General features: G+C 34.0%; 1 protein-coding gene across 7 annotated transcripts in view; it reads left to right on the top strand.

The window, feature by feature from the left end:
• The window catches only part of Cntn1 (contactin 1), a 343,238-nt gene that overhangs the window by 217,474 nt on the left and 102,047 nt on the right, over positions 1 to 23,717 (top strand). For all 7 annotated transcript variants that reach the window (XM_078014880.1, XM_078014877.1, XM_078014881.1 and 4 more), the window contains 7 exons: positions 1,016 to 1,115; positions 1,260 to 1,441; positions 4,089 to 4,213; positions 4,900 to 5,017; positions 8,689 to 8,839; positions 15,572 to 15,699; positions 16,007 to 16,182. In XM_078014880.1, coding sequence (XP_077871006.1) covers positions 1,016 to 1,115; positions 1,260 to 1,441; positions 4,089 to 4,213; positions 4,900 to 5,017; positions 8,689 to 8,839; positions 15,572 to 15,699; positions 16,007 to 16,182 — 980 coding nt within the window. The remainder of the gene's footprint in view (positions 1 to 1,015; positions 1,116 to 1,259; positions 1,442 to 4,088; positions 4,214 to 4,899; positions 5,018 to 8,688; positions 8,840 to 15,571; positions 15,700 to 16,006; positions 16,183 to 23,717) is intronic.

Genomic DNA, 23,717 nt, shown 5'->3' with positions numbered 1-23,717 from the left:
AGTAGGCTGGCTGAGAAACAAAAGCTAAGAAAAATAGGACAATGAAAAAACCACAGGACACAGAAAGTAGTTTCAAAAGCAAGGGCAGGATGGGCAAGCTGATCAGATGGATGGAGCTTCTAGACTCTGGCAAAATGGAGCCTGTACCTGCTTTATTTATATTGGGAAACATCAAAGGCTCTCCATAGAATGTTCTTCACCAAAAAAGGTTACAGGTGGGCTGTACAGTTCTCTACAGGTTACACCCATCTCCGGAGCAAATATGAGGTATCTTCGTAATACAAAGGAGATAAAGCTCACATGCATTGGGCAATTTGTTGCTATGGGAGAGCCACAGATAGTTCGCAATGCCAAAGTTAAATCTCTCTGGCTGCCATATTAAATGAAGATCCTCATGGGTATCTTCCTGAAATCCATATTACTTCTGTTATAAGTCTCATTGATAGTTAGTGAGAAATCTCAAAAGTCTTTTTTCAGGCCTTTTACATTGTGGGATAAAGCTAGTCTTCATCTAAATAAATTTTACCATGAGTTGAGTTTCCAGACCTTTGCACAGCCCTTATTTCCTGTTTGCCTTCATCTTTTTGGACACTTCTTTCATCCTTTCTCCATTTTTTTTCCTGGTCTTGCCTCTTTATTTTTCATTCTCTTCTCCCCATTCTTTCCCATTTCCTATCTTCTTTTTCTTTCTTTCTGATTCTTGTACACCATGGATCATAATGTTTTATACATATTTGATGCTCCTTAATAACTCCTTGAATTTTTGAAGTGAATTGAGTCAGATTGATTATATAGGGCTCATAATGAGTTCATGTTAACTGAAAATGCTTGATGAACTTCATACTTTCATGTACTGAATAAAAATAAACAAGTCTATATAGTGTGACATGACCAGTGCCTGTATGGAGAAAAGCTTTCCATACTGAAGTAGTTCTAAACCTACAAAAGTCACAATGTTAAATAAAATCACTATTGTGTTTAATAATTCACTGATATTTGTTTCTTTTAATATTAGGAACAACAAAACCATATCCTGCTGATATTGTAGTTCAGTTCAAGGACATATATGCATTGATGGGTCAAAATGTGACTTTAGAGTGTTTTGCACTTGGGAAGTAAGTATACTTTGCATTAATATGTATAGAAAAATATTAGTTTTTGTACCCTTTCAAGAAAAAAATAATGTAAATATTTAACTATAACCACAAATGTCTTTTAAGTGTTGTGGATTTTTAGCTCTTGTATCTTTTAATTTAAAGTCCTGTTCCTGATATCCGATGGCGGAAGGTTCTAGAACCAATGCCAAGCACTGCTGAGATCAGCACCTCTGGAGCTGTCCTCAAGATCTTCAATATTCAGCTAGAAGATGAAGGCATATATGAATGTGAGGCTGAGAATATTAGAGGAAAGGATAAACACCAAGCAAGAATTTACGTTCAAGGTGAATATTTTAATTTTCTATAAATTTAATTAATATTTTATTCAGAGACATTTTCTTTACTATATATTGATTAGTAGTTTTAAAAACAGTCATATATATTACATTATGCATAAATCTTAAATATTTATCTCATGTCTAGTTAAGTCACAACTGAGTTATAGAAGTTATAAATTTATACCTTTAGCATCATTGTTAATAGATTGATATAGTAGTGTTCGTGGTGATTTTCACTTTCATTAATTTAATTTCAGTTTATGTAGCTCATTTACTCTTTTCAACATTCTTTTTTATTCAGTACTTTTTATTTATAGAAGAATCTATGTATTGTGACTTAGTTTGATTCAGTGGTTTGCAAACTTTTGCATGTATCAACATCACTCAGAGAGGGGGGGCTTGTTAAAACACAGATTTCTGGGCCCCATCCTCAGGATTTCTGACTCAGAAAGTCTATTTTAGGCTTGAGAATTTGTACTTGTAACAAGTTCCCAGAAGATGGTGATGCTGATAATCCTAGAGTCACACTTTGACAAATACTGATGTAAGGAATCATTTTTCTTTGACAAAATTATTTCGGCAAAAGTTTTCCAATCTCACACATTAAAATAAACTCATATTTTTCAGGCAACACTTGAAACTTTTCAGGATGAAATCATTTTTGTAATATTCCATTATATAGAATAAGCATCTAAGGCTTCAACAAGATCCTTCATTTTCAACTTTGGCTAGTGCTCCACTTCTTCTACTCTCCCCCAAAATATAACAAAAATCTTAACAGAATTATTTAAACTCTAAAGATGTTGTCTCCATCTCCAATTTTCACTTCTCTTCAGTGCACTCCAATTTGATTTTCAACTACAACATTCTGCTGAAACTTTACTTTTTATAATCATTGATCACATCCATGTTGTTAAAGCTGATAATCAATTTTCCTTTGTCCCTTATTAGATGGGCCACACTGGCACCCTCCCATCTCCATGATTCACTTTCTGTACTTGTCATCTGGAATACACACTTATCAACTTCCTCAAGTACCCCTCTCATTCTCCTTTGCCGTGTACTAACCTGGTGCCTTTCTAACATTGGTGTGACCATGGTTTAGTCTTTGCGTCTCTTCTCTATGTTCCTCATCCCTTTTATGATATTCTCCATGCTCTATACCCTGAGATCACTAACCCTGACATTTCTTCTGAACCACAGATTTTCATACCAAACGGACTACTAACACGAACTTGCACATATCAAATGTACATGAAGTGGCATTGTAAGTGGGGAGAAATTCTGGTTAGATCTCTTAAATTTTTATATAAAGCTACATTATTTTTACCAGTTTCCTAAAGTGTTTAGATATGTTTTTATTCAATACATTAAACCACCAGAAGAACTAAACAATTAAACCATGTACAGAATGTATCAAGTTGATTCACTTACTTATATTCTTCATTGTATTATGTAACATGACATCCATGTGTTACCTGTGTGAGGACAATGCAGGAAAGATGCTGGCATTCCTACTTCAAGTGTTGCTAAGATTGTGTACAAAATAAAACCTGTATCAATTAACATGATCATATCTACTAACATTCAACTTTTAAAAAATTATCTATCTATATATGTTAGACAAATAAAATGGTTAATTAGAATGCATTAAATTATATTATATACAACATAAAAATTTATATAGATATATAAATTTATATAATGTTGATAGTTTGGTGAGATCATTAACTACTCTGTTTTTTAAATTAACATAAATGTGAAGTGTTTCTTATGAGATGTGTATATTACTTTTGTCAAAAATGAGTGAGTTTTAATTTTGCCACACACAATCAGAATTTTCTCCCCATACTTTTTAAAAGTTTACATCAGTTCATTTACATGCATCTAGGTGGATGACTTAGATAACTGACATACTCAATAAGACTATCAGATTGCTCCTGTGCTTGCTCTCTGGAGTTTTTTATTTTTCCTTCTTCTGGGAAATTTCTAGAATTTTTGCACTTTCCAAGTATATTTCATCAACTGTTAAATAAATCAGATCAAATAAAGAGACTGAGATACATTTCACTGAGTCATGGGTTTTGCCAGTCATAGCGACTTTGTTTAGTTTCTAATATGGAAAGCACATCTCAGTAACTGGGCCACTTTTTAGTCCTGCAATAGGGTATCACAATAGTCAACAGATGAAAACTCCAAAAGGAAGATAATGTATACTTGAGGTACTTAAAAAGAAAATCAAATCTTTATTCAGAAGGTGAAAATATGATGTCAAAATAAATTAATTAAGACATAAGTAATTGATACATAATTCTTTAAAAGCTCAATTTTCCTTTTAACAGATTTGAAAGATTTATATTGAAGGAAAAAATCAATCTTATGTGAACTAGCTTTCCAACAAACATGCTTTACATATAGAAAAAAATAATTGCTAACTGAATTGCAATTACCTCATGCTGGGATGATGTAGGATTTGCATAGAACACAGAATTGTGCAAATACAGTTTTGATAGCTCTATCACTGATTTTGGACATATGCCATATCTAATGTATTTTCCATAAGAATGTTAACAAAATGTAATATTTACACTCTTGTGATTACAATGGATATTGAGTCTTGCACTTGACATTTAAAGTGTTCTTTGCTTTTTAGCATTTCCTGAGTGGGTAGAACATATCAATGACACAGAGGTGGACATTGGCAGTGATCTCTACTGGCCTTGTATAGCCACAGGGAAGCCCATCCCTACAATCCGGTGGCTGAAAAATGGATATGCGGTATGTATGTTCCAGCGTTGTGCTGTCTCTGAGTCCACATTTAAGCAACATTTCAGGGTAGTCCTGGGATAAATTTAGCAGAAGAGTCAGGAGAGTCAAAAGAGTAGGGGTAGTGGGCCCTGAAATATAAAAGCTTCATTAAAAAGAAAGAAAGAAAGAAAGAAACTGAATGTTACGTATCTTCTTTCAGTTTAAACAACTTTCTGTAATCTTATCTTTACCTTCTCTCTTTCTCTCTCTCTCCTTATTTTTCCTTTGTTCCACTTTTTTCCCTTCTTCCTACTCATCCATCTCCACTACCTGATATTGTCCCCTTTTTCTTGCCATTGTTTGCCTGAATCCCACAGAAACAGAGGTAAGAGAGACGCTCTTAAGTCCTACCTTTAGCCCTGGGGACAAGTAGCAGCAGTGGGATCCTTGTCTACTTTCCCACTGTATTCTCCCAGCTGGTCCAAGAGGGAAAAAGGTGGACTCTCGGCTCTGTAAGATGAGTAGAACAAGAGCCATTGGGCATGGTAAGTGGGTTTTTCCTCCCCAGGCCATGAAATTCCCACTCTTCACATCTTAGGTAATAGTGGGGGCAGATGAACATAACATAGCTGAATTAAAAGATATGCTCAATCCTAAATGAAAGCATTTCCATTGAAGTTTATGGAGACGGTGTGTTTTACTTTTATTCCTTTCAGTATCATAAAGGGGAACTGAGACTATATGATGTGACTTTTGAAAATGCTGGAATGTATCAGTGCATAGCTGAAAACACATATGGAGCCATTTATGCAAATGCTGAGTTGAAAATCTTGGGTCAGTATCATCTCTAATTTCTCTTCAATGTTTATCATGAAAATGACAAATAAAGTATTCATAGGTTACATTTAATCTACATTATTTTCTCCAATTGCTTAACTCAATAATTTTTTGGAAATGTGGTTTAGAATGGAATGGTATTATCTTTGTTTTCACTGAAGACTAAGTGAAGAAGAATAAGTCTTTAAAGGTGTCTTATGTTTTTTGAAAATTCCCAGTGCATGTAAATTACTTCATAAATCGCATACTTTTTTAAACTAAGAAGCTGTACTCTTATCATTTTGAGAAATTATGGGGTGTAATGGGTTTTGAACATTTTTAAAATGGTAAAACAAAAATTACCTGTGCCACTTTTGACAAGTCTTGTCTCATAAGTCTGAGCAGCTAAACATTGGCCTGCAAATTCACCTAATAGCGAAGACTGACACTCCAGCACTGCCTAGAATCTAGCCTCAGATGAGTCTTTACCACTTTGGAGCTTTACCAGTCCCTGAGTCTCATGCTACAGTTGCTATTCCACACCTTTAGGCTATTCTGGAAGTCCCTTCCCCACCCGGATTTCTACTTTTATGGTGTTATTTTAGTTTCTGTGAAAATATAAATCCTTTGGCATAAAGTCTTTCAACTTGTCATCCACACTTAAAACTATCTCTGCACCGCCCCTGTCTTCTCAGTACTCTTCATCCAGAGAAGGAGATGTCTCTTCCATTCCTCTACTGATATTTTCATTGTTGTTTTTTGTTTGTTTGTTTTTTACTTTTCCTGTTATATTGTATCAGTAACTATTCCTTCTCTTATGTGTGTGCATGCATGTGTGTATATATGTTCTTTTAAGATAACTCTTCTAGTCATATTTTATTTTGGAACACTCATCTCTCTTGTCTTTGGTGACTTCCAGTTCTCAGAAGTCCAAGACTATTTCTTCTCCATCTCTTTCACTGTTCTCTTTCTATCCCCTCCTCTGTCTGGATACAAATCTTGCCCTCTCCCAGAGTTCAATTCATCTGGCTCCATTCCATTTCCTTCCTGTATCTATTCACATAGTCTGTATAATTATTCATGGATAACTATTATTATTATTATTATTATTGAAATTCTTACTCAATTTCTTCTTCTCCCATTAATTATCATATCATTTCCATCTCTATCCCAGATACTTATTCTCAGCTTCAGACTCAATATAATTACTTTCTACAAGAGATGTTCATCCAGATAACCCAATAGACAATTCAAAATCAGGAGTGTGAGTGTCTAAAACCGACTTCATTATTTACAGCCACATCTTCTATCCTCCAAGATTCTCTGTTCTAAAGGATGGTAGAGTCTTCCTGGTGCCTTTCCCACATCTGGTACATTCACCAAACTTCTCTAGTTCACACCAATAATCTCTCTCAGATCTTTCACATTTTCCTTACAACCACTTTAACAAAGTTCTTACTGTGTCACATCCTTTTCACACCATTTGAAGGAGTTTACACAAGGCTTGTTCATATATTAAGTAATGAATCCATGTAGTCAGGCTTCCTCTTCTAGAATTGGTTATTGAAAACATAAAGAAATGACTCAATGTGGCCAATTTTATTCTTGCTACATCAAAAGGAAACTCTCAAAAACACGTGTAGAACTGCAGATTGAGTGAATCTGGAAGACAATAAGAGATGAGAAAAATTTAGGAAAGTGTTAAGGAATCTTCAAAAAAAGTTGAGGTGGCACTAATTTCAACTTTCACTGCCATTTATTATAATGCTGAAGATCATACTCCATTTCTTCCTACCTAAAGTGTAAATTCCTTGGTAATATATTTAGTCTAGTTACGTTGTGTATCAAGCAAGCATTGCAGTTCAAATGTCTTTGGTGCAAAGGGGTATGAAATCATTTTGATGCTTAACAAAAAAAATGAGGTAAGATTGATTCTTTCCCAAATGTAAACTTTCTGTTTTCTGCTGAAGTTATTATTTATCTTAAGATATTTAAAAAAGAAGTGTGAAAACTCACTAGATCAGACTGAATGGTCTCTCTATATTCAAGCCTAAAGTCTTTAAAGCTTTTAATGACTATCAATATAGTAATTAAGCAAACTATTCACCAATTGAGTCTCACATAAATAGTTCCAGGACATCTTTATGTTAGTCTCAATTTATTCTTATATTTTATACCTTTAGGAACAGTGCTTCTATCTCTGTCTTGCTGTTTTCTTCCTGAATTATCCACTTAATTAATTCATTCTTCCACCAAATATTTATTGAGTGTCTACATCAGATACCATTCTTCTAAGAGAAGGTGCATGTGATACAATAAAGAACAAAAGATAGGCTATGTGTCATACTTTCTATTTCTTAGTTAAGGAAAAATATTCCCTCATTCCTTCCTACTTCCAAAATGTGTAGAAATGTAGTCTAGATTCTATTTCTAGATATCAAAATATCAGAATAAATGAGGTCATTTAAGGGACTTCAATTCACTAAAAACTAACTTATAAATTTTCTTATTTTCTAGATGTACTTCAATTTAAGAAACATAATCTTATTAAAGTTTCTCTTATATTTTTTCCTGCTATATGTCACCCCCCAAAAATTAGTCTAAACAAAATACATCCAGATTAAAGGAACAATGAAATGGATTAAATCCTTGCATTAAAGGCATTGTCTCAGAAGCAGCAATACTTAGGAGCTTAGTAGAAGTACAGAATCTCAGGTCCACCTAGACTTAATGTGGACATTATAACAAGATCCTCAGATGATTTTGATACACAGATAAAGTTAGTGAATTACTGGACTAGATGAAGAGTCAAATTCCAACTAAAGGGCTGGAGTTGCAGCTCAGTGGTCTCAGTGGTATAGTGCTTGCCTAGCATGAGTGAGGCACTGGGTTTGATCCTCAGCACCACATAAAAATGAATAAAGTAAAGGTATTGTGTCCATCTACAACTAAAAAGAAAATTAAAAAAAATTTCAGCTAAAGATATACATAATCCAAGAAAGGCTCTAGAAAAGCTGGGGTACAAATGACTGGAGTGTGGATAAATGATGTCCCTCTGAAATCTGCCTAAAGATAAGGGGAGTGAGCACTGGACAAGATGTGGGGACTCATGAATGGGGTCCCTTTTCCCACAGCTCTTTGTATATAGGTCACTAAGTCAGGAATTGCTCTGTTTATTTGGGCATCTTGCAGTATGTCTGCACACAGTGCTTGGCAAATATCTAATAAGGGAAGGGTGATATTGTTTCATGAAATCAGCATGCTTTGCAAATAGGAGGGCCTAGATTCAAATATGAATCCCATCAATATACTTCCTATGGCAGCTTTGTGCAATTACAGATTTCCAATAGATTTCAGTTCTCTTATGTATAACTTCTGCATAGTTCATTTAAGGCATTGTTGAGAGATCTACTATGACCATATGGGAATGTTTACAGGCTTACTTCCCTCCAGCCTTTTACTTCACCTCCTTTTTGGAAATGAATCAAAACAATTAAATTAGAGGTTACTTTGTGTTGAATTTGTGTACAACATTTGATTGTAACTAAAGTTTATAACCCATGTATTATGTATTTATAATCAAGGCTTCAGAATTGTATATTTGAATTGGGTAAAGTTTATATATGTAGAAAAATAATTGATATAATAATAATAATATGAGAAAAAATAATTGTTTGTTTTTCTTTCAGCTTTGGCTCCAACTTTTGAAATGAATCCTATGAAGAAAAAGATCCTGGCTGCTAAGGGAGGAAGGGTTGTAATTGAATGCAAACCTAAAGCAGCACCTAAACCAAAGTTCTCCTGGAGTAAAGGAACAGAGTGGCTTGTCAACAGTAGCAGGTCAGTTTGGAAACTAGAAGTATAATACAAGTTGATTATTTGGGAAAGTTTATTCTGTAGAATATTTGTTTTCATTTCACTAATACAATTGTTGTTTCTTCCAACTTTTCTCTTTACTATAGTAATGAGATGAACAGAATTTAATTTTCAGTATTACAAAATTTATAAGGCATTTAGGACTTCAAAGCTCAGAGGTGCAGGTTGCTGTTTGTAAATTGCCCCAGACTACTCAGCTAATAAACAGTGGGAAATTAAATAGGATCTCTCCAACTCATTGTTTTTCCAATCAAGGGCATTTATTCACATTTTATATAATTTTGTACAATTAGCCTATTAAATATGTTGATAAGAATATAAAATGGTGATTTCAAAGTATAAGCATGTCTTCCCATCTTCTTATAATGAGCAGGATATTCTTATCATATCCCCAATAAGCAGACCAGCTACCAATGTTTTGGTGGTTTTGGTTCAAGACAAAGAAAGCCGAGGGTGACCGTTAACTTAAAACCATCACTGAATCGTTTCTGTAGGCTTCCTAGAAGAGGTTACATTTATACTGAGTTCTAATGAGAGAGAGAAAGCTAGGATGGGAAATAGAAAGAATGAGAAGTGGGAGTGGGGTGGGGCTATGTTCCAGAAAATGAAGGCAGCATAGCAAAGGCCCTGAAGCGGGATTATAGGGTGTGTAAGGAACTGTAGGAATGGCATAATTTGTCTTTAGGGAAAAAATGCAGAAGGCTTTTAAGCGATAAGACATAGTGAGCTAGTTAACAAATGTAGAATTGTCTTTGCTAAGGGGATTGGGTTTCATGTAAGAATAATGGAAATCTGTCTAAAGCCTTAAAAAAGGGAGGAATGAGATACTATTTTGCCTTTTGAAAGAATATTCTGGCAAAAGTATAGAAAATAAATCTCCATAACAATCCAACAAAGTAATAAGATGGATGTGCTAAGGCCTGAAAAAGTTAACTGATCTCATCACAACTCATCATTAATATCCAAACTGGAATTTGAACTGGTGTCATGTTGACATGGAAAGAGGATTTGCTGCTGCAGTTATTTTGTTAGGATGATCCCACATATAACTATGTAGAGGGGCAGGGAGCAGGGCAGGAATATCTGGGCCTTATCTGAACATACTAACTTTTGTTTTTTACTTTATTTTTATTTATAAAAACAGCCAGCCCACAAGCCATAGTTTACAGACTTGATTTTTGCCACATTCCTTGGTGCATTATAGTTGTACATAATAATAGGATTTGTTGTTACATATTGTAAGGGTCCGGCGAAGCGTCGGAGGAATAGACCACAAGAGACCGTCTTCATGCAATTGGCAGTAGGGGTTTTATTGATTCAGCATGCTGAGGCTCCAGGCTCACTCAGGAAGATAGAGCTGCCCAGAGCCCAGAGCAGAGGTCAAGCAGAGGTTAAGTACACTTTTGGGGGAGGGCAGGGGGCTTTGCATACATCAGAACAAATCATCATGAGGCGCGAGAAAATTGAACAACAACTCTGAGACATGATTAGTACATTCATTGGCGGGAACAGGCTGGGCAGGGGTGATTGGTCACTTCTAAGCAGGGTACACATTCAAACTGATTGGTTTTAGGGCCTACATAACTACGTGACAAACTACACAGAATCCCAGGTTATTAGACAACCAGTGGAAACAGTGGAAATATTTACTGGGCAGTTCCAGTATTGTCCTAACAGCTACAGGGATTACAGGTTCTGGGGGTAGCAGAGGAATTTTAACAATACCTGGTCTTTTACTTTTTAACCCAGGCCTTGCAGCTTGGAAACTTTATAATGCCCGGTCTTTTACACTTTAACTCAGGCTTTAGGGCTTAGAATCAGCTTAGAAATTTTACCTTTACAATATGAGTTCATGTCCTCAACATAACAAGATAATTTGGTCAATACCCCTTCCCAGCACTTTTCCCTCCTCCCACACCCTGGTCCCTTTCTTCTAGTCTACTGATCTCCTTTTGCTTTTAATGAGATCCTACCTCACCTTTCTTTTCCTTTTTCCTCTCCGTCTTCCGTATCTGAGTAAAAACAAAGGAACTTTGAACTTTTCTGAATTGGGATTATTTCGCTTAGCATAGTGGTCACTAGTTCCATCCATTTTCCTATAAATGACATAATTTTATTTTTCTTTGTGACTGAATAAAACTCCATTGTGCATATAGACTACATTTTCTTTATCCCTTCATCTGTTGATAAACACCTAGGCTGCTTCCATACTTTGGTTAATGTGAATTGGGAATGCATTAATGTTAATCTGTTTGACCTGAGTCTTTAGGACTTTAACAAAATGACATGAGAAGAATTAATGATAAAGGAAGAGTCATTGTGCTCAATTTGCCCTCTTGTCGGGTGCTCACTCCTGTAGCACCTATAGTGTACATTCCCCATTGGCCCATCATCAACTCTCTTTCCTTACAGACAGATTCTTGCTCCAGTTTTATGAAGACCAGTGTCATGAGTTTCTCCAACCAAGGATTTCCCAGAACCATGTTTCATAAACTTGTTTTTCCTAAATAAAATACAAGAGAAGTAAAGAATGATCTAGCTCCTAAAATTTTATAATTTTGGCTGTGCTATAATAATTTCATAGACTTAGAAATCAAATTTCATTACTTCCTTAATGGGCCTAGAGTTAACTTTTTGCTCACTACTTTAATCCATTAATATTTCAGCATTAGTACCATGTTAAAAAATATGTAGTATTCACCGAACACATATGTTGAATGTAATAAAATTATATGTATACATAAAACTAAAAACATTTGTATTTATAAAAAATAAGCATAAACATATTGAAAAAGAATATCTAGAGATTAAACAGAATATAATTATATGTTATTCTGATAAATATAATTATAAAAGTTAATTTCATATAATGAAGTAATTTCTGTGCCCAGTTAGTGGCCTATAGGATGGTTAATATCTGTATTCTATAAGGGACAGTCATAAATTTTGACAAATTTTATTTAAGTTCTTACTTGTATAATTTTCTTTTGGGTTCTAATGACATACAGAATTTCTTTTTAATTTACAACTAACTTAGTTATCCATTTGTATTTGATAGACTACTTTTAGCTCCAAAATGACCTTTATCTTTGTCACTTAAGTGGGAGGAACCCCACAATTATTTTCTGTTGCAGAATTGGTATGCTTTACCAATAAACAACCTCCAAATAGAGGTCATCCTGGAGTAATTTTGACAAAAATAAGTGACTAGTTTGTTAAAAGACTGGATTGTTCCTTGGTTATGTTGACTGATTCATAGCATATTACCTAGAAATAAGGAGAAGAACCTGAGAATTTAATCCCAATTGATTTAAGAATGAGCAATATTTGCCAAAAAATCAAAATTTCTAAATATTCTTACAAGTAATTTCAATGCTAAGGGAGAAGTTGGAAGTGTATCTAATCATGCTTCACTTAACATGGTGATTTCATTATTATGTGAACATTGTTGTGTGCTTACACAAGCTGAGATGGTGTAGCCTATTGCTCCTACAGCCATGACGAATAAAACAATGCAAGATGAAATAAAGCACCAGAGAAAAATGGTACAATGAAGGGATGAATGAGTCTGCCAGTATAATATGCCATATCATTTTATAGTAAACTATGCTTTTTAATAAATAGGAGTAGACTCTAAAATAATAATAAAATATAATACAGTAAATATACCAATCAGTAGCACAATCACTTATTATGGTTACTATTAATCACTTTGCATAACTGTATGCACTACTCTTCTATAGAACTCAGAGTGCAGTAGCTTTATTTACACCAGCATCACCATAGACCTGTGAGCATTACCACATTGGCCTTGAAATTGCAATGGTTATGGCATCATGAGGTGATAGGAATTTTTCAAGCTTACTGGATCACTGTTTCATATGCCATCATTGATTGAAACATAATCTTGTAGTACTTGACTTTATACCCCTTAAAGAGCATTAAAAAAACAATTGTGAGCTAATATATGTAAGTAAACTAAAAATATTAGTATGAATCTTAGAAGGACTTGTAGTTTTTCCACTGTAACTTGACCAAAATATTTGTTGCTTTGCTTGAAAAAAAAAATGGGAAGAGTTAGAAGTTTGGCAAGGATTTATTATGGAGCTTAGAGGGAAAATGTATGGTGTGTTAATCTTGGTAATGTGGTAGTACACATTGTCCAAGAAGTAGGAGCTGGGGCAGGACTAGCTGTGTAAAGGATTTATTAATTGCAATATCTGGGAGGGGAAAGGAGGTTGGGTGGAAGACGGGGAGCCATCTGACTAGGGTGCAGTTCTGATACCAGGAGAGAGGGAAGGAAGAGGAAAGGCTAGGCTGAAGAGATCTTTACAGCACAACTCTCAGGAGTGCTCCAGCCAAATTCCCCTCAGAGGAGTTTAATGGAACAGGTCTCCTGTGCTGGTCCTCCCATGCTCAGTCACTGGCTGACAGCAGCCTGTGGGATGGGTGGCCTTAGCTAACCAGTGATGGAGTTCTGAGGGCAGTGTCTGGGCAACAGATTATAGTTACCTTCTCTCACAGTTGTAGAAAGGCACATTGTCAAAGCTTCCATGGTATCAAATAACTACTTTTATTCGTTTTTTTAAAGAGAGAGAGAGAGAGAGAGAGAGAGAGAGAGAGAGAGAGAGAGAGAGAGAGAGAGAGGATTTTTTAATATTTATTTAGTTTTCAGCAGACACAACATCTTTATTTGTATGTGGTGCTGAAGATTGAACCCAGCGCTGCACACATGCCAGGCGAGCACACTACCGCTTGAGCCACATCCCCAGCCCCCACTACTTTTATTCTTGTATTATTTTTATATTGCATTTCTTCTTCAAGAGCAAAGAATATTCTGAAATGAGCTTTGACTGGATAGTTGAAGTAGGGAAAGGAAATCCTGGAATGCATTATCAGTGACCACTGAGCCCAGCCCTAGCCCCAGCCCTTATATGGATACTTTTATTAGTGAAGTAAATAAGTATTATTTTTCTTTCATCAGATTTTGCACTTAAAATAGGAAATAGTTTTGAATGTTTTATACATAATGACTTAAATTTTGAAAACTATGAATTTCAATAAAATAAAAATCTAATGATAGGCAATCTAATATGAAAGGCTATAAAACTAAACTTAGCAATTTTTTTTATCTTTAGCCCCTAGAATAGAGAAAGTGCACCTGAGAAATAGGTGTAATATGAAAGACTGAGGTTCTGTTCCAAGAAGAATTTCCTAAGCTAATGATCTGTTATTGAAGGGAGATTTTAAAGTATCTTTTAAAAAAGTTTCTAAAAATAAACTATGTTTATATTTCTCTGTAGCAGTGTGAATAACATTCTGTTCCAACTCTGAAGTATGAATTGAAGTACTGAGGTCTCCTTTCTGGAAGACCTGGACTCATTTATTCGAGGCCTGTAACTTGCTTGAGCCTGTCCAATCATGGTTTAAATCTCAGTTATAGTGCGGTGTGGGAAACCACTTGTTTCATCAAACCTCATGTAGTTCATACATTTTATTACAAAAGACTGGGCAGGAGGTATATTTCAGGATGGAGTTCTTGCCCAGTATGCACCAAGCCCCTGGGTTCCATCCCCAGCACCACAATAAATAAACAAATGTATAAATAAATATATAAATAGATACTTTTTTGAATGTCATTAAATACCTGTTTAGTGATAGTATCTCACTACTTAGTGCCTGTAACATAGAGTTTTTTTTTCTGCTCTTTTGAAAGCACTGTGGAAAAAAAGTTCACATGTGGTATGCTGATCCTTTGATCCAGTCTTGAATCACACATTTATCTGGTTCTTCAATGGTTATGTGATTAATTTCATCAAAGAGAATATTCATGACCAAATGAATTTTTATATATATATATATATATATATATATATATATATACATATATATATATATATATATATATATATATGTGGTGCTGAGAATTGAACCCAATGTCTCACCACTCAGTACTCTACCACTGAGCTACAGCCCTAGCCCTACCAAAGGAATTTTATGATATGTGTTTTATGTGCTGGAGACATGGCCAATAAATAAAATAGATACAAATTTGTGACAGTAGGATGTTACAATCTAATAAAAGGATTTTTAGATAAAGATTTTAAAATAAAATGTCTAATAGGAAAAAATATCTGGGAACAGGAATAGGCTGCAGAATGCCAAGACAGCAAAAATATTTGTGAGTGTGTGCACGCGCATGTGTGTTGCACATACATACTCTCATCACAATTACCACAGTCATCCAAAACTTTATTGAAGGTGCAACTAAGCAAAAACATTGAGGATTCCAGGAGTGATTCCTGAGATTATCTGGAGCATGAGGAGGCAAAGGACTTTGGTTTTAGCTTTACCTAAGATAGAAAGTCTGTGGACAATTTTCAGCTGCAGAGTGACATCACTGAATGGTAGAGTGACATAAAATGACTTAGGTCACTTGTTTCCTCCTCTCCGATATGTGGGAAAGAGACAATAGAAAGGCAAGAGTACCAACAGGAGGTCAGTTAGAGGGCCCAGGGATATTTCAAGAATAGCATGAGTGAAGAAGGCTAGGATGTTTCAATTTGAAAACACCCTATTGTCAACACTTTTGCAGAACGTAATAGTAAAAAAAAAAAATTAATGTTGATCATGTAAGGAGTACATTAATATATTATTAAATTAATTGTGTAAATCATATCTCTTTTATTTTAATAGAATACTCATTTGGGAAGATGGTAGCTTGGAAATCAATAACATTACAAGAAATGATGGTGGTGTCTATACATGCTTTGCAGAAAATAATAGAGGGAAAGCTAATAGCACTGGGACTCTTGTCATCACAGGTAAGAAATAATTTAATATTTGATTGATATTTTTTAAAGCTGTTGATGCTTAATTTCTACTGTATTAAAAGATACATAATTCAGTGTTAAGGTTCTAAAATAGTCCATATATTAAGTTTCAATTTCAAAAGCCTTCTTTGGCGATCTTCTTTGATAAAATTGTTCCTGGAATTTGGATGTGAAAACATTTTATTACTTTACATAGAGAAATCAAAATATATTGATTATTATCCATTTGGTATACTAGATAAAATGGTATCTTATATTTTCTTAAATTGTGTTTTACTCTTTTTTTTAAAATTTGTAGATCCCACACGAATCATATTGGCCCCAATTAATGCTGATATCACTGTCGGAGAAAATGCCACCATGCAGTGTGCTGCGTCCTTTGACCCTGCCTTGGACCTCACATTTGTCTGGTCCTTCAATGGCTATGTGATTGACTTTAACAAAGAGAATATCCATTACCAGAGGAATTTTATGGTATGTGTTTTAACTTTCATCTTATTAATATCCCAATGATTCGTATTTCTGCATTAAACTTCTATGACTATAATAATATTTTATATGATTTTTCTTGAGAACACAAAACAGACAAAAAAAAGTTTCTCATAGTTCTTGGGTTAATTGTAGCACTTTGAATCTTCTAAAAGGGCTATCCCTAAGGATTTTGTTAGAGATATTAATTATTAAATATTGATTGGTATTTAGGTACATTTTCCTTCTTAATTTTAATAAATGCTTATAGTGATATATATTATACCTCAGTATATATATATATATATTTATCCTGGGTTATACTTCTTTCACTTCTACTCTAAATGAGATAACAGCATAGAACCTATACACATACATACATATTACAAGGTTTGAAGAAATAGTCCATGTGATTTGAAAAGGAGGATTAAGTGGCTACATTTTAAAACTTGGAAAGTGTACATGCCATGAGTCCTATAATTAAGCATAGTAATATAGAGAGTCAATTTATAGAAGTGAATAAAATAGAGGGAAAATCCCAGGAAGTAATGCAAGAGCAACAACTTGCAAAGGAACATCATTGGTCTGTTGATAGGCTTCCTGGGTTGCTGTGTATCTAAAAGGGAACTTGGTCACTCGCTCCTGCCAGCCTCTTCTCTGAAAAGGAGGCCCTTTATAAACCTGAAGATCTATTTGGAACATATGCTTAATTAATAAAACTGTAATGTTAGAATCAGCTATTAATACAGATACAAAACTCATAGGGTGTTTAAATTTTTTTTTAATTATATTAAATCTGGATAGATGTGTACACATTATACCATTATACTTACAAATCATCCTGCTTTTTTCTTTTCACTCTTCTAGAATTTGCACTTTAAAAAGACAAAGAGTCTTTTAGTTAAGTTTAGTGAGACTTACTTTAATTAGAAAGGAACATTTGTTTTTACATCATTGGGTAGATGCCTATGAACAATTATCGATGCTGTATCAAAGCATATGCATCTGTGTGTTCAGTGTAAATCCAGTTCTTTAATTTACCTGGTCTAGCTATAATTGTAAATCAACAGTAAACATACCAATTTGGTTTCTGAATGAAAACTACACTTTTAAAAAAATAACACAATTGTCATAGAACTATGATTTTTATTTTGATATCATACCATGTGATATTTTTGTCCTAATATATCTGAAAATGTTTAGATGTACTTAATATAAACATACTCAACATTTGTGAAATTGTTATCAAGGTCTCTAGCAATTTAATAATTCTTCAAATTGTGGTTTTTGCAGGCAAAGTGGCACATGCCTGTTTTAGTGACTGGGGAATGTGGGGCAGGAGGATCACAAGTTCAAGGTCAATATCAGCATCTTAGCAAGACCCTGTCTCAAAATTTAAAAAATAAAAAGGGCCGGGGATGTGACTCACTCATAAAGCAACCCCAGTGTTCAATCCCCAACACTAAACAAACAAAAAAATTGTGAGTTTTATCTTCCAAGAGAGGTAAATGCCACTCATTATTTTACTTACCTTAAGGAATAAAGAAAGCTAGAGATCTTTCTTTTTAAAAAGTAGGCTTTTGAATTTGCTTACTTCTTTTGTGTTATAAATTTTAAAGTAATCAGTGAAGGCTATTTAAATAGACTTGGAGATTTCAGTTGCCCTAATTAAGCTGAAATTTCTTATTTAGAACCTGTCTATGTTCTTTTAAAATAATAGTTACATTGCTACTTTTTGATATAAATAGCCATGGGGTGTTGGAGAGGAGAGGATAGGATAGGACAGGTGAGGAGAGGAGAGAAAGAAGAAAAAAAAGGAGGAAGGAAAGAATGAAGGAGGGGTGGGAAAAAAGAGTTGAGTGCACTAAAAAGAGAAAAAAAATAAGAAAATAATAGAATACAAATTTAAAATGAATAATAAATGGGAAAACAGACCCTAAGAATGTGGAGGTTTGTTAGTCGTCCTTTACTGCAGTTGCTTCTTCTGCTGACCATGGCCACAGAGTTCACACAGGTGCTTCTCCGTGAGTCCAAGGCATAGTTCCATGGAGTTCCCATCTCAGAATTCATCCACTCAGCTTTTAGTTCTTCATCAGATAATGATGCTCCCAGAACAGAACATCAGAGCAGGAGCTAAATAGGCAATGTGATTGAATAAGAATGTCAAAGGAACAGTTTTATCACTTTATAGATGGACAGGTGGATTCAATTTTCTAAATTAAGAAAAAAATCTCAGATAAGAACATTTATTTTCAAATACATTGTTAAACTTAATTCTGTCTTTTGAACCTACAAAAGATAAGTTTTCTTTGGTCCTTTCCTTCCTTTTTTTAAGGCAAACATCAAAGTCAGACTTCACAGCTCAATGAAATTTAAGTAAAAGCATCAGAAATGTTTGACTCACCTTTTGAAAGAGGGTCTTAATGCCTAGTGATTGTTTCTGAGCTTATTAATACTCAGGAGCTGCTCTTCCTGCCTAAAGCTCAGAGGGCAAAACTTAACAGGAAAACAGGAGTTAGGGACAGCAAGAATAAAGAAAGAAACGTGGTTGATGCCACTTGTCTATCGTTTAAAATTGCATAGACAAAATGCCATAAGTTTCTTGAATAATAATTTGTTTTTCAGTTAATTCTGGCAAGATTTTATTACTTAAATAGCAATTTTTGTTTAAAAATATATGCTGAGCCCCTACCACAAGCAGGCATAGTAAAGGCCCTAGCATGAATAAAACACTGGATTAAACAAAGATACAAATTCAAAATAAATTAAAGATACTCTGAGTTTAAAATTTGAATGGAAATGTTCGGAAACTTTCAACATTATCAAAACTGATGTCATTATCTTTGTTTTAATAATTCTAATTGTTAACAATTAATATTGGAAGTTATAACTAACAAAGAAAATAAAGAGATCCAATTTTTAATTTTTTCATGAGCTTGTTTTCAGTTTCCAATTTGAAAAATAAGCTATTCAAAAGCTAAATATCCTGATTTTAGCTTGCTATTCTTAATTTTGACCACTAAATGGCAGTCTTGTATAAGGATTCAAATTTCATAGTCTGGACTAATTTGTAACTTGAAATATTAGTTTATGAAATTAAATTAGTGCATTTTCCTATATTTGTGAATCCGTTGAGGGATCATGGGTGATTTTTTTTAATTATTATATTTTTATTAAAATTAATGTTCATTTGTTCCAAATTATTACAATAATTTTGTCAACTGTGAAAGAAAAAGGCAGAAATTGTTCAGTACTACATAAAAATTAACATGTAAACTTTTACCTACATATGCATTAACTTAAACACAAATAAATTAGTACTGTTTTTATTCCGAAAAAAAAAAATAGAAAAGAAAAGCAGATTGATCAGATCATTTGATATTGACTAATTGGAGAGAGTAGATTTGATTCAATTAAATGATTTGTACATAACATTTCCCTGCATCAGATCAATTTTACTGTCCATGTATTACATACTCAATGCTTCTGGACTGGTTGACTATACAGATGCTATGTCTGTAAAGTTTCCACAGTGGAGGAGAGGGTTGAAAGTCTATTTGGAGAGAGTTTAAACAGAATGGAAGGAGCAGCATCTCTAAGTAGGTAAAGAAAAGAGAGCTGGGCAGAAGGAAGAATGGACTGTAATCCAGTTGTTTTAGTAAGCTTTATCACTGCTATGATGGAAGGACTTGACCAGAATGATTTTAAAGGAGGGAAAGTTTATTTGGGGGCTTGTGGTTTCAGAGGTCTCAATCCATATAGAGCAAGCTCCACTCCTTAGGGCTCAAGGTGAGGCAAGAAATCATGGTGGAAGAGTGTGGCAGAGGGAAGTGGCCCACGTGGTGATCAAGGAAGCAGAGAGAGAGATATTTCCACTTGCCAGATACAAATATATACCCCAAATCCAGGACCTCAATGAACCACTTCCTCTATCATGGGTGATTTTAAAAATTTCTTCATTAAAGTTTATCCAATTAGAGTTATTTGACTGTCAGGAAAAAGTAACTACATTTTTAAGTCTTTGGGGTTTTTTTAATGAATTTATGGTAAACCCATAAATAGAAAAATATTATTAGCATTGCATTTAATAAACCTACTTTATATAGACCTCTTCTGCATGAGATTACTTTTTATAATAAAAATTTTAATTTTAAGTCTATGATTTATTTAAAAAAATTTAGAAGTTAAATGTCAAAGGTTTGCCTATCATGTCATTTATCTGTGATTTATTTAAGAAAAATTCACTGAATATTATATTGCTACATGATCATGACCGTTAAATGTTTCATTTTAATTTGAACTTGTATATACAGGGATCCTAAAAATATAGGCATTAATTTAATAGGTTAGAAGCTCCCATATTTATTGTCATCAAACATAATTAAGTTTTTAAAGTGGTTTGCATTATATTATTCTGTTAGAATTATGTGACAAGTGTAAACTTTTCTAGTCCAATTATGACTCTTATCCAATTCAATACATACTTCCCTTGGAGTAAATACAAAGGGTAATCATTTTAGTTATTAATTTAATTTATAACTCCTCCTTTTCTAGAATGGACTTGAAACCATCTATTATAAAATATACATTTGCAATGTATCATTTTATTTCTTTTTCATGGTAGTACCTGAGTGATAGAATTTATTTTTTTTCAAAGCCTGCCTAATTTTTGATATCTACTATGAGTCCTTTTCTTTCAACAGTTCAGTGATATTCTCCTTGTTAGTCCCAATCTTAGTTAAACATGAGTTTCTTAAATTTTGCAATTCAAGTGATTGCCCCTGTATTTTTCTCAGACTCTCTTATTACAGATGTTAAAATTATAATCTAGGAGGTTAGAGCAATCCTATTATGAATTCATAAATATCATATGAATTGTTCAGTGGTTCTGCCACAACCTGACCTGTGCTCTAGGATCCATCTCTTCACTTTTTATTGGGTGACCTTGAGCTAGCGATGCAACCTCCCAAAGCCTCAGATTTTGTCTCTTAAAATGCTGGTAATCATTTCCTTACTTTATTCAGATTACTCCATTGGATTTCAAAACCAGTTACCTCATAGTATTTTTGTGAAGATAAATGAGAGAGTTCCTATAATGTGCTTGGCAAAGAATCTACTATAATGATTATTATTAATACTTTTATAACAAAGCAATGATTTCCTATTGAAAATTCCAGAAACTTTTGCCAGATAGTTTTTTTTTTCTTTTTTAATAACTGATCTCGTTTTCACAGTTTACTTCTGGCTTCTGGTGCTGTTCACTTTGCAGGATACCTAATTTGAGACAAAAACATCCTAGGTATTTCATTGTTGAGGGTAAAGAAGAGGTCATAATAGTCAACATTATTCAATGCTTATTTGGCCAGCATTGGATTAAATGTATTTCTTATAGTTCTCAGTTGATCTCAGCAATCTTAAATGGAGTATATATTATTATAAATTTCTCAATTTTTGAGGTGGGGAAACTGAGGATTAAAAAGGCTGAGTATCTAGCTGTAGAAATCATAACTTACTCATGACTGAGAGAGGGTTTGAAACCATATGGTCTGACTGCTTGACCGTGTGATCTTAATCAATTGTAGTTTTAACCCATAGATTAATATTCATGTCTACACATATTTAAATAATTCTATAATTGTTTAAAACACTACAAACGCAGTACTGTTCGACTCATTATGTTCTTCTTTAATCTTGTTTGTGAATCTTTGATGCTCAGTTTATCCGAATTGTTTCCTTCTTCCTACACTGTCAACACCTTTTGCAATATACTGTAAATCCAGCCTATCCTGCTTAATGTGGTCTAACTGTGAAGTTTTTGGCAATTCTTAACAATCTCCTTTGATAGGTCTACTCACATGTCTGCAGGTGTTCATTCTTCTGATGGTCCAGGCAACACCATTGAAGAAAAAAGACATTGTGGTTCTAACCCAAAGTCTGTTCTCTTTATTAAAGAAACTATTAATGATACTATAGATGGCACAAAAATTGTTTAAATTTGAGAAATTTATTCTTCATACTGCAGGGTTAGCTCTCTATTCACTGCTGGATAAAAAGCTGAGGACAGTCCAAGGTTATGGGGCAACTGATTGGAAGAGATAAGGAGGGTTTGACAATCATCTGGAGAGAGCCAAGAATCAAGTTACAACTGAAGAAACAGTGTAGAAGACTAGGCAGGTGCAGTAAGATAAATATAAGCTCTAAATCCATAGGTATAGACAAAAGATAATTTTGCTCCCTAAGGAAACTTTTTCCATGTGTGGAGATACTTGTGTTTATCACATTGCACAGGCATTGGGTGGCTGTGTGTTATGGGTATCTGTTTAGTACAGGTCCTACTCAATATCTTATGATGTGAAAGATAGACCCCTACAACAGAGAATTACGTAGTCTAAACTGTTAAAAGTCCCAAGATTGGGAAATCCTCATAAGAAAGATTTGAACAAGGAATCATATTATTTTGAGCAGATGAGGACATAAATTAAAGGAAGTTGGATAAAAAGAAGGCATTTCAAAGTTAGTATGAGTAGTGAACTTAAGACTTAAATTTTGATGAACAGTAAAAAAGAAGAATAATTATGTAAAAAGTATGCAGACGCCTGGTATAGTACTGGGACCAATGAAACTCACAGGAGCATTCTTCTCAGGACCGTGCCCTCTCTCTGCTCTTTCTATTAGTAATTAGTTGGAAAGGAGTTAGACTTTTCTGTGCTATCTCTATAAACCTTTAATTAGGAAGGCTTTAATCTTTTAATTAGGTACTAGGTAACTATAACTAATTTTTAAAGTTAAATTACTTATTTATTCTAATTTGTTATACATGATGGCAGAATGCTATTCATTTCATATTACACATATAGAGCACAATTTTTCAATCACTGATTGTCCACAACATATTTTCACACCATTTTTGTCTTCATACATGTACTTAGGGTAATGATATCTAACTCATTCTATTTGCCATTTCCTAATATGAACACATGGGATATTATCTACATTCAAGAGCAGTGTCTCTAGTTTAGTTAGGCAGGCTTCTTAAAGATCATCACACTTCCAGTACAGAGACCATGCAGCTGAAATCGCTGTCCCACAAAGGGCTTAGTGAGCACTGGTTGATGATACAGCTAATTGAAGAGCATTAAGCACATAGAGCAAGTCTTTGTTCCATAGAGATGTATTATTGGCTTCAAGGGATCTCCTAAAATTCATCCCAAGTTAAGAATATATATTTTGACATAGAACTTTATATATACTTAACTGTACTACTGTAATTATTCTGGCCTTTTATGCTTGCAGTGTAAAGTCAGTAAGAAGATGGAGATATGAATATGTAAACCTTTGTTGTCTTAGGAGTTTTATAATTTTGCGTTATAGACTTTGATAGTTTATTTCTATCACACTAGGAATATACGATTTTGTTATTAGTTTTCATATTCCTAAAAAACCACCAAACTTTTTCAGTTTGTTTTAAAGAATGGGACATTATCTAAGTAACAGGATTTTTGCTCTGGTTTTGCCATTGACATATTGTATGAGCTTGGGCC

Source organism: Ictidomys tridecemlineatus, chromosome 6 (genome assembly GCF_052094955.1).
Source record: "Ictidomys tridecemlineatus isolate mIctTri1 chromosome 6, mIctTri1.hap1, whole genome shotgun sequence".
NCBI lineage: Eukaryota > Metazoa > Chordata > Mammalia > Rodentia > Sciuridae > Ictidomys > Ictidomys tridecemlineatus.
This window is presented reverse-complemented; position numbering and strand designations above follow the sequence as displayed.